This window comes from Bombus fervidus, chromosome 16 (assembly GCF_041682495.2).
Source record: "Bombus fervidus isolate BK054 chromosome 16, iyBomFerv1, whole genome shotgun sequence".
NCBI lineage: Eukaryota > Metazoa > Arthropoda > Insecta > Hymenoptera > Apidae > Bombus > Bombus fervidus.
In genome coordinates, this window is record NC_091532.1 from 3,309,626 (window position 1) to 3,328,964 (window position 19,339).

At 37.8% G+C, this 19,339-nt stretch overlaps 3 protein-coding genes across 12 annotated transcripts in view; 2 read left to right on the forward strand and 1 right to left on the reverse strand.

The window, feature by feature from the left end:
* LOC139995526 (uncharacterized) overlaps positions 1-11,733 on the forward strand; it is a 261,227-nt gene extending 249,494 nt beyond the window's left edge. For 8 of the 10 annotated variants that reach the window (XM_072019115.1, XM_072019116.1, XM_072019111.1 and 5 more), the window contains 9 exons: positions 3,928-4,004; positions 4,683-4,772; positions 7,180-7,369; positions 7,842-7,963; positions 8,273-8,466; positions 8,661-8,767; positions 8,925-9,072; positions 9,156-9,280; positions 9,423-11,733. In XM_072019115.1, coding sequence (XP_071875216.1) covers positions 3,928-4,004; positions 4,683-4,772; positions 7,180-7,369; positions 7,842-7,963; positions 8,273-8,466; positions 8,661-8,767; positions 8,925-9,072; positions 9,156-9,280; positions 9,423-10,705 — 2,336 coding nt within the window. In that variant the 3' untranslated portion in view covers positions 10,706-11,733. Of the gene's footprint in view, positions 1-3,927; positions 4,005-4,682; positions 4,773-7,179; positions 7,370-7,841; positions 7,964-8,272; positions 8,467-8,660; positions 8,768-8,924; positions 9,073-9,155; positions 9,300-9,404 lie in introns of all 10 variants that reach the window. The other 2 variants (XM_072019120.1, XM_072019121.1) reach the window with 2 other exon arrangements.
* Positions 11,734-13,841: 2,108 nt separating this feature from the next.
* Creg (Cellular Repressor of E1A-stimulated Genes) lies at positions 13,842-16,005 on the forward strand. Its single transcript, XM_072019132.1, has 5 exons — positions 13,842-14,233; positions 14,819-14,973; positions 15,266-15,385; positions 15,459-15,540; positions 15,628-16,005. The coding sequence occupies exons 1-5, from the start codon at positions 13,936-13,938 to the stop codon at positions 15,849-15,851; spliced, it is 879 nt and encodes a 292-aa protein (XP_071875233.1). The 5' UTR covers positions 13,842-13,935; the 3' UTR covers positions 15,852-16,005.
* A 125-nt stretch (positions 16,006-16,130) lies between these two features.
* On the reverse strand, positions 16,131-19,272 carry Cog3 (conserved oligomeric Golgi complex subunit 3). Its single transcript, XM_072019128.1, has one exon. It carries the CDS (start codon positions 19,096-19,098, stop codon positions 16,699-16,701), a length of 2,400 nt encoding a protein of 799 aa, XP_071875229.1. The 5' UTR covers positions 19,099-19,272; the 3' UTR covers positions 16,131-16,698.
* Positions 19,273-19,339: the final 67 nt, after the last annotated feature.

The following is a 19,339-nucleotide window of genomic DNA, read 5'->3' on the forward strand; positions in this document are numbered from 1 at the left end:
TACTTGATAGATTCGAGAAATTTATTGTGTGCGTTTTATGTAAAAAATGTAGTAGGAACAAGGAGTGAAGTTCGATCGTTTATCTGATATATATTGTATGTAATTGGAATTTAATTTTCGATCTAAGACGAATAGAGATTGAAGCTAGAGATCAACGTGAGCTCCGTTACGAACGTAACTTATCACAGGCGTGACTCATACTAATATTATAAATCAGCAGGTTAATGAAACATCTAGACAATTATATAAACGTATATCTTATTTGATCCTTTCCAATTTCTCCCAAGGATACGTTTTCGAAAGAAACAATAACCAACGATAACAACTAGCCTAATATTCCATCAATTCACCCCTTTCCCTTTCGATCGGCCCAACGATCGTCCAATTCCACGATTCTCCCCCAAAAAAACCTGGTCGTCGATCGCAATCCACGATCTTCCACAAAAACATGCATCCCCTTTCTATCAACCCTGTCGTCTACTCGTTACGCGCGCCCTCGGTTCTCCGGAAGGTTCCATCTACTCGAAAGAATCCGCGCTGCAACGAGGCAGAACACAGGAAATAAGGTCGTCGAGAGAATTCGCTTATTCATCGGCGTTACTTTCGTGAATCGAAGGGCTGATGGCTTTGAGTTGAGTTAATATTTGTCGTGTAGTCGTGGAAAGACAGAGACGAAAGCAAGGAGAGAGGGTGAGACAGAGGCACAGAGGCTGTCTGCGCGTACATGTAAAGCGGTACGTATAAAGGCTTAGGTAGCTGCACCACTACCTACATGGAAATCTAATCACGGCAACCCCTGCATGGGCCTCGCGTTACCAACCGCCAATGTAACTAAACTAACGAAATTGAGTTAGGCACCGTCCGCACATCGCAGCCACAGCTCCTCGTCAAACTAAATCCACCGCGGCCGGTTCACCCTCGCCGCATGTCACTGCCACAACTGGAACGAGAGACCTCTCGACTTAACGAAGTAAAATGCGTTAAAGATTTCCAGACACGTCGGTTGATTTATTTTCTTTCTTCTCTGCCTACCGCGTCTTCCTCTTCCGATGGTGTAGTCTTGGTTTTATTTTTGCTTCAGTTGTTTTTTTATCTTTTTATCGCCAGGTTAGTCCCTCTTTTCCCTTTTCGTGTTTCGTTCGAAGGTGAAAAGGGTGGTTTCGATGCGCGAAGCTACGTTTTCGAGCAAACGCGAGCTCGATGAGATTGATTCAGAAAATCGAAGAGCCTTTAGTTTTAGAGATTGGACGTTCGTTGTCGAAGATTCACCGTTGAACTGGGACAATGGGAAATCCGTTTTTGTAGAAATTAATGGTAATTTCATGAAAACGTTTGGACAATTGTAGAATTTCTTTTATTGCCTCGATGCAAAGTTGCTCGGGATAATGTCAAACTGCCTTTTCGTACTTTACTTCAAAATTCGATGTCTCCGGCAATTTTGAGCGATAATGCGGAAACAAGAGAAAACCTGTGGATGGTAATTTCACTTAACAAACTTGAAACGAGTCCATCGTTTCCCGTAAAAGCACCCAGAAGTTGGCAAAGCAATCTAAATTGGCGGAGTGCATTCCAAACAGCGTGCGTTTTACGGTGTTCAGATAGTACAGAATGTCTGATGCAGTTTTAAATTGATTCTTTTACGTTCCTTATCTTTCAATCCTGTTCAGCTCTCCCGTGCTTTTTTTTTTTTTTTTTTTTTTTGTTCTCATAAACCGTTTTACGTAGAAATTTTCTTATCTTACACTTCGTGAGACTTTATGCCGAAGGAACAGAATTTCTGTAATAACAAACGTCGATCTGCACATTATTCGTTCAACACTCGTCGCGAAAAAATAACCTATTACCAAGCTCGATCTTTGCTAAATTGATCACGCCGGCAGCACGGATATTTTTCCATCATCCCCAAGGAAATATCTGCGAGCCACCGGACAGACGAGCAAAACGTTCCCTTAGATACTTGTCAAAATATTATGACGGCCAGGTAGCTTCCACTACAGGTCTAAATTAAGTTTCCTCCATCTAACGTCGTATTTATCGTACGGTTATTATTTACAGCTTCTATATTTTATACAGCTGCTTTTAACCAAGATAATAATCTACTTTAATAGGTAACTTCACAATTGGAAAATATTCTTTCATTTTGTTTCGACGAATCATAAATGATTACAACCTGTTTGAAGATTATATTACCTAATTTTATTTTGTATTTTACATATTCTACTGTTTAATTCGAAAAGTAATTTTTACTGCATGAATGGGGATTAAAATTAGATAACATCAATTTTATAGTTGCGTATGTTACGTATATTGTTACAACACACTATGTAACGTGTAATTCAAATTTAAATAGCAAAACTCCGAGAACACCAATCGATCAAGAATTAAAACTTAATTACACTCCAAATTTACTTAAAACTACAATAAAAATCCGCTCTATTTCTTTCATCGACAAACCAACTATCAATCGCACAACAACGTTTCGCTGCAACGCAATCCATTCGCTTCTCGTCAAGCGATCGAACCTCTCAAAAAATTACCAGCTCCACTATTCCGTGTAAACGAACGTACAGTGAACGAACCTGCGCGAAAGAGACCTCGATCGGTAAAAATTTAATCGGTATTCACGAATCGTCGTCGAAACGAAACGAAACGAACGGTTGTCGTCGCTGTAGGAAACGCGTTCGTCGGATGGGCGAAAGTCCGGTTGGATTATTCGGGGATCCGGGTCCGAAATATCAGAACGAACTTGTCGACCGGATAGCGAAAGCCAGACTCTGATCAATTCGACCAGTTAGCCAGCCACTTCGACCCGTTCCTGCTCCGTGGAGCTTAACAGATTAAGCGGTTCGCGTCGAGTTTGATCGAGTCTTCTAAGTCTTTCATTACGACGTCCCCGAGAGCGTGGGTGGAGTTTATTATTACGGGCAAGAAGCAGGAACGTCTTGTTTGTTAAACGAGGGGAGAGAAGAAGACGCAAAGGGGTCACCGCGTGGTTAGGATGCTATCTTCGGGGGTTGAACTCAGCAGTGAGTCACAATGGTCGGAATAAAGTGGAGGTAGCGTACGATCGGTGGACGTCAATCAATTCGACCGAGCAAACGTCTTTATTAACTCTTTGCTGACCCGTCCATTGGGACTCTACGTTAGGGATGTTGAAAGAGATTTTGGGTGGTTAGAATAACAGTGCTTTGGGCACGAGATTAACATAATATGGAAATTTCGATTCTCCGCCGTGTTTAAGGATAGAAATACCGAAATGGTGAAAACAAATAACTCATAATTTATCATACTGGAAATTTAATAGATTTAGTTGCTGTTGGTTCTAGGGTTGAGCTTTTCGTTTGCTTAAAGAATTTCTTAATCCTGAAAGAAACAAATCTCTAATTTACACGAAGGAAAATAATCAGCGACGGAGAGTTTGTTAAACTGAACTGTAGAAAATTGTAGAAAAGATCGTGGAAGTTAATTGTATTCGCGAGATTCGTGATATTCTAGAGTCGTTAAAAAAGCTCTAGAATAATAGAATCTTTGTAGAATGTTCCGAGTGAGACAATTGTTTATTATAAACCGTGATCTTCTTTTTTAAACGAGATTTATGTCAGAAATTGATGATCGAGAGAAACTACCGCGGAATGTTGATTTATCGAGTTCCGTTTGTTCATTATTATTCATCGTTGGCTATATGCACGGCAATATGCAATTTGATGCTAGCTGTCGAATACAAATTTATCTTTAACATACATATCGTTACACGATCACTATGGATCTGTCATATTCTTTACGGAAGCGTCTAAACTTGACTGTAGGAAAAACAGAGGAATGCTAAATTGCTTTGAACCGTGCCGATTCAAATGGAAACTCGGACATTCATCATCGCGTTCAATAACGCAGAATCCACGTACACGCCGGCAATGTTTCTGATTCCAGGTGCGAATCGTGTGAGGTCATCAGCATCCGCTACGATGGAGCACTTCGATGTACATCAGGGTACCCACATACTTCAAGTAAGCGTAATTTTGCATTTTTTGTTGCATTCGAAGCACGCATCGAAGCTAAAAAATACCTCTAATAATAACAAATCTTACATCGATGCGAAGTAATTGGTCTCGAAACGACTTTAAAAAAATCGTTTATTCGACAGAAATTTGTTCAGCTTTCCAGTACAGAAAAAGTAATGAAAACGAAGCTCGGAAAATTACTTCCAACCCCTTTCAATATCCTGTGAATAATGAAGTTACTGTAAATTATTTACTCGACTTAATCAACTGCGGATTTTCATAGATTTCCATCGAATCGAAGATTTGTTTCGCTTATACATAAATATTTTTTCTTGCCTTTGAATATTTTACGTATCTTGGTACGTTATGTGAATCGTTACGTGTATTTCTGCGCCCACGTAATTCTTATAAACGCGTAAAAATCCGCGGTCTAGGGTAACGAGTAATGTGACAAAATTAAAATAGAAAAGAGATACTAACGAAATAATCGTAAGCGAAAATTCCGACAAAGATTCGGACGCCGGTATCGCAGGAGCTGACAGAAGGGGGCTGGAAGCGATCGCGAGATAACCGGGATACCACGTTGGTGCTGGTAGAAAAAAGAAAATAAGTAAAAGAGCAAACGAAAGAAAAAGGAGATAGAAAGAGGCTGAAGAGCGATTGCACTCATATTTTCCGTTTCAGTCGTTGGACGGGTTCGCGATGGCGGTCGCCGCTGATGGACGGTTCCTGTACATATCCGAGACCGTCTCAATTTACCTTGGACTCTCACAGGTGAGTGTGTAGCTAGCTTGTCCGTTCCCTTACGAATCGTCGTTGTAAGCGTGACTTGTTCGCGGGGATGTTGATGGAACCCAGACTAAACGAGTATAGTATAGGGATGAAGCTAAACAGAGAAAGAGTGAGAGAGAGGGTTTGGGCACAAAGGGGGGGAGGAAGTAAAAGACGAACGAACGAACGAAGCCAGGGCGTAGAAGAGATAGTTGGTGGCGGCGGGGTGGGTGAAATGAAGCGGAAGACATATAAGACACAGGCATGCACGTGAGGCTGGCACGTATGCGCGAGCCGGAAGGGCAAAGATAGCAGCACACCGAGGGAACACGGCCCGTGGAAAAAGGAGAAGCTCGATGAAGAGGAACGAAGGGTAAGAGACGAAGGCGGTGGCGGAGGTGGCCACGGCGAACGATGAAAAAGAAGGGAAGAGACGAGGAGAAGAGGGAAAAGAAGCAACGACGCGAGGTAGCATGGCTCGGGAAAAAGAGGAGGTGGATAAGGACGAAAGAGAGGGAAGAAGAGAGAGAGAGAGGTCAAGGGAGGAAAAGAGGAGAAGGTTGTACGAGTTGGCGGCCATACTGGCTGGCACCAAGCATGACATAGACGAGGGAAGGATGGGTGGTGGTTGGGGGCGGGGGTGGTCGCATGCGGCTCACGTAGCCTCTGCACGGCGGCGTGTTCGCCATTCCTAATGCCGCCCGTGAAGGTAGATGGAGAAAAGAGAGAGAGAGACAGAGAGAGACAGACAGACAGACAGACAGAGAGGAACAGCTAGACTGGGAAGGGAGCATGGAACGGAGAAACGGAGGAACAGAGATGGATAGAGTGCTATAGCGGGAGGAACAGGAGGTGAACGGGAGGTGACCGGTGTACCAGCTCGGTTCTGCGAGACTCGTGGAGCAATCAATAGGGTGTTTCGGGGATTCGGGAAACCGGCGCCGACGTTGCCACAAACATGGCCGCCGGCAGCCCCTGTGTTCCGGAGGTATTTCTTCTTGCGAGAGAGAACCGGCCAACGGAATGCGTTGCCGTAGGTAGATGTTCCAGCGCAGACATGGAAATCGAGTCGAGTGCGAGCTGTTCTTTCGCAAGCCCCGTATTGCAATCGTATCGTTCCCGAAGGCTCCTACTTCTTTCCTCCATTCGGAGTCTGCACCCTCTAGCGAGGAACGCGATATAGTTCCATGGCGTTCCGGTACGTTAACGATTTCCAAGTCTCGTTGGCGTGGTTGATTTTTAATGGTTCTCCCTTCGCTGTTTGGTGGGTTACAAGGGTACTGGTTTTAGTATTATTATTATTCTGTCGGCAAGTTCGATTGAAATTAAAGTTTCCGTGCCCGATGAAATTGACTGCCTCTCTCTCTTTCTCGGTCTCTTCCTCCGTCGATCGTCGAAGCCTCCCCCGATGGGAAACCGTACCCCTCTGAGCTAGTAATCTACTTCGCGGGATTTACATACTCTTACGTGCTTTGTCTTTGAGCAAGTTCCCGGAATCTTCGGATCGAAGGGTAAATCGACGTGTTAGGGTTGCCTGAGTGTTTAAGTAATTGCGCCAGATCAAGAAGAAGGTATATTAAAAATGATAATAATTACGTGGCTGAGAATATTCAGAGAATTTATTATCCGTTGAATAATTAAAACACCGATTTTATCTATAGGATAGACGATACCGAAACATTTTTCCTTCGGATATCTGTCGAACAAAGTCCTTTTATTGGTAGAGATACTTGTAATTAAATAACGGGCGTATTATTTCAGCGAAAAATACAAATTGTTTTGTTTCCCGTTGATGTCGGTATTTATCGATATTCCACCCTCACGCCGTTCCGCAAAGTTTTAATAATAAAATTTCGGTTTCGAACGTGTCCCGTGTTTTTACTACGTTTTAGGATTCGCTTGAAAAATACCACTTTGAAAAACAATGGAGTTACTCGCATTTGTTGGTGGAAGGGATCCTTTAAAAAATATTTCGCACTCCGAAACACGAGTTTTCGTAAATTCTTTTACGCAAAAACAGATAGCCATTGCCATCGACGAACGAGAGGAAGCCGTCGGTCACGTCGAAGCAGTTTTTCGTGGAAACTATCGTATTAAGGCCCGCAGAGTTTCCCTGCAATGAGACCACCTCGAGAAAGCTGTCCTCGACTGCAGTTTTTCCTCTAATTAAGTCACCTTTCTGCGACTTGTCAAGGAAATTACGATGTTTAAACACGTGTTCTTCCACTAGACTCGCATTTGTCTCATACTTGGAATTCTTGAAGGAAAAGTCAACATAATAGCTTGTCCCTGATCGAAAGTTCTTATTGAACTAATTTACTTATTTAGGACTTACGATAAAATTTTAAAACTCCAAAATCTAAAAAATATCGAAAGACACGAGAGAAAACGACATTTTTGTAAATTTTAGGTAGAGATGACGGGATCAAGCGTTTTCGATTACGTTCATCAGCAAGACCACGCGGAAGTCGCGGAACAATTAGGCCTGGGACTGTCATCGAACGCATCTTCCGGTCCACACTCGTCGAGCTCCGGTTTAGCGTCGCCGAGTAGCGCGGCGTCCGAAGAACACGGTTCATCTTCCACCGCGAATCCCGACGGTAAGTTTCTGTCGTGACGTGTATTTCTTTGAACGACGCGTCTCTCGTCGACTGAACGAGCCGTGATGACATCATTCGCGTCGAGATTACAAAGTTGATAAACTTTCAGTAGCCGCTAAAGGATCGTGAATAGATGCGTCGTTGATAAATCTCAACGAAGTAGCGACTAACTTTTTTTCTTTGTTTCAACGTAGTTTTATCGTTCTATCTAAAAAATATTCATTCGTTTGATCCGATGTTTGTTTCGCTTTTTATCCATGTCGAAAAATGTCTCATTTTTTATTCATTGCTTGTGGCACTTTGTCGTAATTTATGAACCAAGATCTTGTTTCCTTCTGAATTTTTGAAATTTCCAATTGAATATTGATGGCTCGAAGTATAATTCGAAGAAGAAAATCGGCATTCTTCTGTACACGTGTGCGCGCACATTTGAGTAACGAATATTTATGCGTTGTTTTTAATTTAATTATAGTGTCGTCGGTAATGTCGTTATCGGCAAATAATCTTTACAAGGGATACGATCGTGCGTTCTGCGTGAGGATGAAATCCACTTTAACGAAAAGGGGGTGCCATTTTAAATCGTCTGGTTATAGGGTGAGTACACTGTTTCCACGGAAATCCTATATTTTCAAACATTATTCTCTCATCTTCTTTCGTTCCGATGCTTAAACATTTCCATTCTGGTGTTCCAAAGATTCTTCGAACCGTAACTTTCCACTAAACATGACGAAATAAAATATTCTAATTGATAGCAATCACGATTTACTTATCGATCATCGATCTGTCGTAATTTACCATTCGATCGAATTCTGTGAATTCTTGATTTAATCGGTTTGACGAATCGCGGATCAATCGCGTTGAGTTAACGAAACCGTGGATGTTAATAAGCAATTACGAATTCAGGTCGTGTTATTACTGTGCCGTTTGAGACCGCAGTATACGTTTGGCCATTCAAGAAAGTCTGCACCACCATTGATAGGCATGGTTGGCCTGGCGATCGCACTTCCTCCGCCAAGTGTGCACGAAATTCGCCTCGAAGCCGACATGTTCGTCACGCGGATCAGTTTCGACTTTCGGATAGCGCATTGTGAACCAAGGTAAGCGTTATAGGAAATTTTCTAGAAAATTCCATTCTTCTGTCTTTCTTTATTTTTCACGTATCTCGTTGTAATTAATGCTCGATAAGTTTATCTCGTCTTATTTGATTTTTTCTCCATTTTATATCTTTCTATGATAATTAGCTTCTGTGATTACGAACAACGTAATATCCCGTTTTTATGTTGATCTATAGGGTGTCCGAATTATTAGATTATACAGCCGACGAATTAACGGGGAAGAATCTTTATACGTTGTGCCATGGGGAAGATGCAAATCGTCTTCGAAAATCTCACATCGACTGTAAGTATTTCCATAGATCTTCGTTTGCTTCGTTTATCCACTTAATCCGTGCTTCGTTGAATCATTATGGAATACTAATTGAATCAACGACTTCGCTTGACTCTTTGCTCGTTATTTTAGCCGGTTAGTTATATCAGAACGATGTGGTTTGTTTCAGTGATTCACAAGGGGCAAGTGCTAACACATTATTATAGATTAATGAATAAAAGCGGAGGATACACATGGTTACAGACGTGCGCCACGGTAGTGTGCAATTCGAAAAACGCGGAGGAGCAAAATATCATCTGTGTCAATTACGTTATAAGGTAAATTTCATGGCGTGAGATAATTCGTCTAAGATTAAGCATAAGATCACGTTGAAATTCTCGAATCGAACAAATTGTTTCAGTGGTCGAGAGTTCGAAAATTTAATCATGGACTGTTGTCAACTGGAAGAAGGCGTGATGGGTGTCAAGCGTGAGGACGCGGCTGGAAATGATCCAGAAAATGGATCACCGGATGCCGATAGAGGAGGTATAAATCGATAGAGGAGGTATAAATTGCGACTTCTTTCTTTCCGCTATTCTTCCTAAAAAATGACCGAATATAGCTACTTGATCTTCGTCGATAGTCCGAAACTTTCTAATCGCTAAGATAGCATCGTAACGCGTTTCAGAAGGAAGAAATCACGGTGGACCACCGAACCAGCATCAAGAACACCCTCACAGGTCGCCGCCTGAAGATCGCGAAGATACTCGCGGCTCGGAGAGCGAGAAACGAGGCAGCCGGCATCACGACAACATAGCTCAGTTACAGCAAGAGCCGCAGACAGCGGTAGGAAACATTAACACGCTCGTAGTGAAATTACGTGGGCACAAGCGAAAGCTGCACGAGGACGATAGCAGCTCGATCGAGGAGGAGGACGAGGAGGACGACTCAACGGTGAAAGTCGCGAATAACGAGAGAAGCCACGCTCTAAGTCCAGCTCCATCAAACCATTCCATTTCAGGAGGTGAGCAAGTACTGTGCTCGGCCAGTCCTAAATCGAGACGCGTGGAAGATAGAACGAGCAACGCCGACAGTACCGGCACCTCCGTGAAAGATCTAGAGCAGGCGATGTCCAAGCATCTACCGGTTCAGAATCTCAATAAATCCCATTCACCGACGCTGCATCAGCCTACGGATTTCAGCACGGACGCGTTGCTCAAGCAGCAACAGCAGAGGAGTACGATACAATGGATCGGAGCTCATCATCATCTGGGACATCTGAGTCCGCAACAGTCGACTACCGCGCCATTGCCAGCGTCCGCTCTTCTACGACAATTATACGCCAACAGAGAGAGCGTGATACGAGCTAACGTTCACGGAATCACGTCCAGTAGTACTACAAGAACCTCCTCTTCCGGTGGAACCTATTATGCCGGGGACACGACACCCAGTGGTCCTCTACCCACTCCACCTGGCTCCGAAGGATCCAGCACCTACGGCGAACATCAATTTGTGTTAGCAACACACAATCAGAAAAATTCTACCGGAACAAGTTGCGCCGATGCGTTTACCAGCCTGGTTTCCTCGTATTCTACCGCCAGCGGTTACACGGTCGATTATCACTCGGCGATGACTCCACCGTCGTCCGTTTCACCGAGAGACAAGCAACAACAACAACAACAGCAACAGCTGCATCCGGTAAACGTGATAAGCAGCTACGAAGGCTCGTCGGCTTATAGCGATCCCGTGTTACGACACCAATACGAGCCAGCGCAACCATTGCCTTTAAAGCCACAAGTGTACTCGGCTGCTGTTCATCCGAGCGCGTTGGACGCTGCTGCAGCGTATGCCTCGGCCGGTTTAAGCGAGCAAGCGCAATTTTATCATCACCCGGCTGCCGGGGCTGGTTTCCACATTTACCATCCGACGAACAAGTCGACGACGAACGGTTGGTACAGTTCGACGTCCTAGTGGCGTGCGCCGGCACGCGAGAGACGTGTACTTAAGTAACTGAAAATTCTGAGCCCAAAGTCCCCACATGCATATCAGTGATATCATATTCACCTCGGCATCTCTGTACACCGATTTCCCTCTCGTTTCCCCTCTCTCCTTCCATACATTTGTTCATCTTTCCCTTTCGGTTATCTCCTATTTTCGCTTTATCTATTCTTCACTTTCGCCACAAGCTCATCGTTTCTGTCTTCCCCTAAGCTAGTTTTCATTTTTTATCCCCGCGTCTTTTCCCATCACCCAAGCGATCATACGCGCGCATCCAATGTGCCAATTGAACTGTAAAAAATCGCTGCTCTCTATTCTTGACTATGTAGAACGACTTATTGTAATATAATAGAAATAAATTATTATGTATGTTGACATTTTCGGAGATATTCGCGAAAGCAAAACGGAGGATAGGAGTTTCTTAAAAAAAAAAAAAGAAAGAAAAAGAAAAAGAAAGAGAAACACAAAAAAGGGAAGGAATAAATTCGAAACACAGAGGAGAAGAATATGTTTTGATGCGACGCTCAAGGGGCAAAACGGTGAATCTCGAAACGCGGTGACCAATTAATTTAATATAGTCCCACGTGAACACGAGAATAACGCACGAAAGGAGGAACAACGGAGGAACGAAGACAGAGATTTACCAGCGTTATTGCTGTAAAAAAAAAAAAAAAAAAAAAAGCGAGAAAAAGAAGAAACGCTGGCGTGGTTGTTAGCGATAAATTTACTCGAGAAGCCGTACTTGTCGTAAATTTTTTATACTTGTAACATTTTGTTGCGTAAATACGATGACTTTAGTGAAGTCAACAGTGCAATCGTTACACGTTTTTTAGCGTTAATTTAAGAGGATCGGATAGAGAAGAATAATGTTTACCTTTTTGCTTATAAATGAAAAGAAGCGTTGTTTCTGTGCGAGAGAAAGGAGAGAGTGTGAGTGTGATAGAAAAAAAGAGAGTATGTAACACTACGAAGGAAATCGCTATCTCTATTAATATAGAAAACTAATTATTTTAACGTTACATTTATTGATCGTTGTCAACAAAAGTCACGTATTAAATTTGATTGTTCGAATCTTGGCAACGTAAACGTTAATACATATCGATTTGTCCGATAACGATAAATCACTGCCTTACCAATTGCATATGGATATATAAATGTAAAAGGCGCTTACCTTTTAAAAAAAAGCTATGCAAATGTGCAACGAATCCTTTTTGTTTAAGTAAAAGTTACTAAGCATGGACATACATGTTGCTAGAGGTAGCGAATTCTTTCAAAGAGATTATTATGTTTTGTTGTAAATTGATGAATTGTTTTTTGACGAGTACACATGTAAATACAATTTTATGTGCTGTAAGATCCACCTGTTGAATATTTCTATTCATAATTTTTCGGAATATTTCTACGGAATTTATTTTCGTTGAAAGAAAATTGTAAGGCAGTGACTTAAGCATTAAAATATATGCATAACGTCTCCATCTTGGTAAAACAAAAACTTGTGATTCAGTACAGCTTTCACCCTTGGGATTCAAAAATTACAATATAATTTTAAAATGATGAGAGATTGAATTTTCTTTTCGTCATAATTTTACAATATTCTTCAAAAAATATGTCCACTCATGATTAGCAAATTTACAATATTGTGCTTTTTAATGCTTTACAAAATTTAAACAAATTTATCATTCCACATCTTTCATCGGAATACAATACACAACAAATTATAAACATTTCTTGTTTATATTTTTATTCACAATTTAAGTTTGAAATACATATAAGTTATATTATTTTATTATTATTGTATTATTTTTAAATTTCATTTTATCCTTTATAATTAATATTTACCTGACTAATTTAGATTAATCTACGTATGTTTGAAATCTTATCAGCAAATTCTAATACGTACATAAGGCATAATATCTATTAACATCCATCTACCAGAGAGATAAGAAATACTTAAAATTGGATGTAAATCAGCTTCCACCGAATACCAATGTTGCACATGTAAATGCCAAAAAATTGAATATGTGCAGAAGCATTTCGTATAGAGAAAATACTTATATTAATTGCCAAAGTCTATGAATACAGAAATGCAGTGCATACAAAAACATCTCTTAAGTTAAATTATTCTTCAAAAATGTATAAAAAACTAAAATCATACATAAGAATTACAAGACTAATAGCAAATTTACTTGTTCTATTTTATTGCTGAAATAATGGTTAGCTTCGAATTAAATTGGATATAAATATCTCTAGGTATTTATATTATTCATCATTTAGAAATTCATGATATAATTTAAAGATAAAGTTACGGCGAATTGACATAAATCATTATGAAAGCTATCAGTTTTCATTCAAATTCTAATAAATTTTAGCTTCCTATCTTTAATGCCCAAATTAAATGTTATTTATTATGCTGAAAAGAATGATATTTTAAAACATAAAATTTTAAAAATTACTTTCTTTTACCAAAAGTATAGCAACCGACATACTATATTGAATAACAATTACATATTTTTGTCGTTTTATATTATAATAGTTATACTTTTCATTATAAGAGAAAGGTCGCAGAACCTAGAGATAAAGAAAATAAAATGATAAATTACGTTACTCGACAATGTTCAGTGGCTACCTTATAAGGTTAATAAAGAGGTTAATAGTAAGATTAATAAGAACCTCTTTCTCATGAAATTACTTTCCTTATACTTCACTATACTAATTGTCGATGCTTTTTAAAACGTTCATTTAAGATATAAACTGAAATTAACTATAAAATCACCTTTATGAAAAATAATCAATTCGTTATCTCCAAAAATTAAAATTAAAAAAATTTTCGGAGCTCCATTTAAATCTAGAACACCACTATTTATCATCGATGTAATAATAATTCACTAATTGAAAACTTTGCTTTCCAATTAATTAATAAAACAGGTGCAAACAAAACACTTGAAGTTTTCCAAACTTTAGGTTATGTTTATCAGTTTCACTAATTCTCACATAGCATGATGTACAACTTTGACGTTTGATATATTGACCTTGAGTTAGCAGAGTCAGCACGAATATACTGAACAGTCATTGGAGCTTGTGCTCATCGCTCTCATACTTGTAGCAGGCTATATAAGTGAGAAATAGGGGATTGCAAAAAGTGTACTTTTGTTCGGTTTTAGTAAGCGTTTACCGTCGGAGTGAAACAGCCGTGGACACGAACCATGATTTTTCGATTCGCAGTCTTCTTATCTTTTTTGATCTTCACGATCGAAGCGAAGAAGTATTCACAGTTTTCGGAGGCTGAACAATGGCAAGAATTCGAGGAGTTTTTGAAATGGAAGAAAGCGAAGGAAATGGGTGAGAATAGTCCGGGAGAAATTAGATATGAAAAACATCAACATCACGAAGATCATCATAATATGTACAAATCGTCTGAAGGAGATCGACAACTTCCTGTCAATAATCCACCACCTATCGATCAGGCAGCTTTAATGGCAAGATACATTGTCAATCAAGCTGGTAAAAAAATACGTTTTTTTTCATAGTAACAACGTTTTCAAAGCTGATAAAGCATTATTGCGGTTCTTCTTTATTTTGAAATTCAAATTGCATAAACAGCTACTTCTTAAACAAAAGCGTCACATTTCAGTGCAAAATTATGAATCATTCGGAAATTAATAAAGCGAGTAGAAAGAATATCTGCATTTATAATGTAGATATGCGGTTATCTGTACCGAGTTAGGTAAAAGTTAATATTAGGACTCTGAATGTTTAGCCTTGGCGGCTTTCCAGATTTTCGATGCACAACTATAAATGAATATTATAAATGAATATTGCCTAGGTTGAATAAATATTACTTTTGGTAATACGAAATCATTCAAAATTCAATATCGAAGAAATCATGATGAATCAAGTCGTGAATAGTCAAATAATTATTATCACTGAAGATATTTTGTCTAATCTAGCCATTGAAAAGTTGTTTATTCAAACAAATAATATATTTAACAGTAGTATTCTTCACTATGTTAATTAGCTTTTTTATCATATAATAGCAGCTAATTATAATGTAAATATAATTACCAATAATTTTATGTACATATACAGATTGGGTATCCGTGGCGACAATCAGTGCAAGAAAGGAAATCGAATCGTTTCCAGCTGTAAATTTAGTTTCCTACAGCGATGGACTTTTAGGGAATGGATCAGGGGTTCCATATCTTTACCTTACTACCCTGGATTTTACAGCTAAAGATCTTGCAGTAAGCATTTTTGTAACACTATTATTAATGTGTATCGCAGTCGCAAAAATACGTCGTATGTTTAATATTACCATCATCTGATAAGATAGTGAGCAATATCAATACATATTATATTGAATACTCGATTATTTTTAATAAAACGTTTTTTGTTTAATATTACCATTATCTGATAAGATAGTGAACAATATCAGTACGTATTATATTGAATATTCGATTCTTAATCACTATCCTTTTTTCATTTTCTTATCTTTATTTCCTATCTTATTAAAAATCAATTTCGATCTAATTACAGAAAGATAATCGGGCCTCGATGTTGATGTCACTAGCCCAAGGGGAATACTGTAGAAACAAGCGATGGGATCCTATGGATCCACGTTGTGCCAGGGTTCTTCTAACCGGCAAGATCAAACCAGTTAGTAGATCTTTTATTTACAGAATATTTAAATTAATGGAATAATTAACAAGTATTATTATATCTTTTACAGTTAAAAAATGAAAGTGCGGAAATCGAAGTAGCTAAAAAAGCAGTTTTCACGCGTCATCCAGGTCTAATTAATATGCCAGCAGGTAAGAATTTTTTTAATAAATGAAGTCAATTAATAAAAAATATTGCTATGAAATATACATTTAACAATACTGTGTTAATTGTTACAGATCATCATTTCTATTTCGCAAAATTGAAAATAATTTCAATCGTAGTATTGGATACATTTGGCGGCCCGAAATACGTCTCTGTACAAGATTATTTACATCCACCAACAATGAATATTATTGAAGAATTCAATAAACATTTTCCCTTGAAATCTTCCGAAAGTAAATCTGAAGAGGAATATAGTCCAGTTTCTAATATATTACATCCTGTGGTACAGCTTGTGTGAATTAGTAGAAAGATAAAAGTTATAATAATACCATAATTTTATTTACTTTTCAACAAGCTGTAGTACAAAGTTTTGATACTAGTACTTATTTAAATATATGGAAATCCATTTATTAAGTATAATAAATAAATTTATAAATTAAAATCACAAGCAAGTAAGTTATTTAATTCTGATGTTCATCCAATGCAATTAATTGCTTATTGGTTATTGTATTCTTTTCTGTAAGAGAAAAGGGTATAGGAAAGTAGTTTTGTAAGATCAAAATAAATAGACAATATGTAATGTATATCATTATCGCTTATGTATATTAGCAATTAATCATGTTTTCAAGTACAATTGGAAAAATTAAATCCCTAGTATCATCGCAATATGACACACTATAGTACTGTTTGCTACAAAAATATACACCTTTTCTTGTTTTAAACTCATAACAATTTCTGTAAAAATTTATTTAAGACCATAAATCTCATTTAAGGGGATGTACAAATTTCGTGGTGTGTTAATTTAATTTAAGATTTTAAATATGTACATGTTCGTAATATAAAAGTTACGTGTTCTTAAAGTACATTACAAAGAATTAAAATATCGTGTAGTATTCTTTAATACAGGGCGTTATAAATTGCAATAGCTTTTGTAATTTTACTTGAATATCTGAGCTATTGTATATGAAATTATGAATTATTTATACAGATTTTACATAATTTACTTAAAAATATAAAATATTCGTTATATATTAATATTTATTTTTTCAAAAGAAATATTTAAAATAAATTCGTAATTTGATTACGGATCGCAGATAACGTTAATATACAGTATATAGTTATAAAAGCTTGCTAATTCATTTTTGCTACGTTTTTTTTGCAGTGCTTTGTGTATTTTTTCCATGAGTAAGACTGGATGAGCTTAGCATAACAGAGATTTGTTCTGGTAATGGACATGCAATTAATAAAAGTTCTTCTGAATTATAATATTTACTCAGTATTTGATATAGTTGCGTAAATGCAGCACAGACATTATTTTTTACTGGCCTAAACAAAATAAACTCTGTTTCCTTATTAGAGAGATATAGTTGCATCAGTTGTTGAATTTCAGGACATTTAAACTTAATTATCCGTAATACCTCGCTAATTGCTGCTGCAACATCTTGAGGACTTCCAAGAGCATGTTCTGGAGATGCATCTGGGGTATTGGCATATAACTTCTCCCTTTCTAACAGTTTCAAAATTGGGTGTATCAATAAAAATGTTGCATGCTGTATGAGACGTTGACAAGCGTATTTCAATTTATTATCCACATGCTTCCTTGAGTCTATTAGTTGCTCCTTCATTTGAGGTGCTCCCTCCAATAAAAATTCTAATAATGCATTATTTGATAAAGTAAAAAATCTTGAACTCTTTTCTAACAAACCAAATGCTGCTGTCTTAACTTTAGAAAAATCCAGGCTATATTCTTTTATGGTAAAGTCTACTTGAAATGGTGCAATTTGTTCTCTTAAAATGAGCAAATGTTTTATTTGAAAAAGTTCTGCATCTAAAGATGATGCTCTTTTCTCTATTTCATGCCTTGCATTTTCTATACTCTGTACACAAAGAGATATTGCTTCCTGACTCAAAGATTGGAATACAGATCTGTCCACGCATCTATATAATCTAGATAAACATACTAATGTCCTACGAACAGTAGGATACCACATTCCATGAAGATCTGCTGGTGAATTCCCCATATGTGTCTTTTGGTAGATAGAATCTATTTCTATATGATTCCTAGATATTGGTTCTAGATTATTATCATCATTAGATGAAATAGATATTTTTTTCATTTTTGTCTGTCTGGATTCTTCTCTTATTGATTCTGCTATATCTTCCATCATCTTTAACTTTTCTGGATATGCCAAATCACCTGGTGATGGATTATAATTCAAAACATCAGACTGCAAGTAAAGATGTGCACGGAAAACCAGTCTCTCCTGTACATCGTGCAATAATTGCAGACAAATGTTACCAAAACCTTCTAATGGTTCAAAATTGTTTTGAACATGTTCATCTAACATTTCAATCCTCAAAATGCAACAAATTTCAGCTAATGTCTCCAAATGATTAATATGAATTATGAATGGTCTAAGTGTGTCATACAAAGATGTACATAAGCTTTCAAGATATGCTGTTAATCCACTGGATGGTTTAGAAAAAAATTCATAAAATAATTTATACTCATCCATTGATGCATGTAACAATAATGCACATGAATTTCGTACCAGGCTACAATGATCACCATTGTATCTCTCCTTTACAGACATTAGAGACTTTTGTACACTACTGCCTAATACTAATCCTCTTTGACTCCAGTAACATTGATGGCACTCTGACAATAAGCTGTCATATTCTTGTCTCTTATAAGATTTTGCTTCAATTTGTTCTATAACTGGTCTAGCTTTTGACAAAATAGTTTGAAATCTTCCATAGAAAAGAGCTAAAGCTGCGTCTGCATTATCCTGGGAATCATCATTATCTCTTAAATTCAATATACTTTCCGTAGTCTTGCTAAATAGATTCAAAATATAATTTTGCATCATCGATATTGCCTTAGATTGACAGTGTTTATATTTGATTAAATAAGTATTGCTTTCTTTAAACGAAAGATTATTCTGCACAAAGTCTATGTTGGTATCAATTTTATCTAGAATGTTAAAAAACATTTCACTATTCACTGATAACGTAGGTGCTTCTAGTTTTTCCATCATCATATCAATATCTTTAAAATATTTCACATATTCTGTGATGTTTTCTATGGTAGAATTTAATTTTCTTTGATCTGAATCAAGCTGTTCGCTAGCATCATAAAGTGATATCGTTTTATCAGAAACCTCTGAAAATTGTTTATATAACAGAGTGAAATCTTCTAATGCTTCTTCTATTTGAAGACAAAGTTCATGACACTCTTGTCGTCGAGATTGTAATTCATTAAGGTACAACACATATTTCATATCTTTCCTGTCCATACACTCTTTCTCTAACTTGGCATAATGTTCTAATAGATCTTGGCATCGTTCTATTTGTACTGATTTCTTAGTTTCTTCGCTTGTGCAAACGGTATCACCTGTCTCCTCAGTTTTCAAATTGCTGTCAGGGAACAATTCTTCTTCTAAATTCAATAAACATTCTTTTTGGTAATCGGTTAACGGTGCTAGAGAATCCTCTGACAGATCCCACTTGGTTAAGTTATTTGGAATGTTTTTCATCTTCGACATGGTTCCTTGTCAGTGAAAATAAATGTTACGAGGTAGACGTTTTTAAGAAAAGCGGTATGGTCGCGTATATGACGCTCATACCGTTCTGTAATATAAATTAAAAAATTCCCTTCAAAAATCTGACACCGCAGCAATTACGAATCACAATCGTGAAGTTGATAAAGATTTATCGACTATGGCGCAAGATGTCCACTATATGAAATATTAAAATCTATATTGCAGGATCAAAAGTTTTAAAACA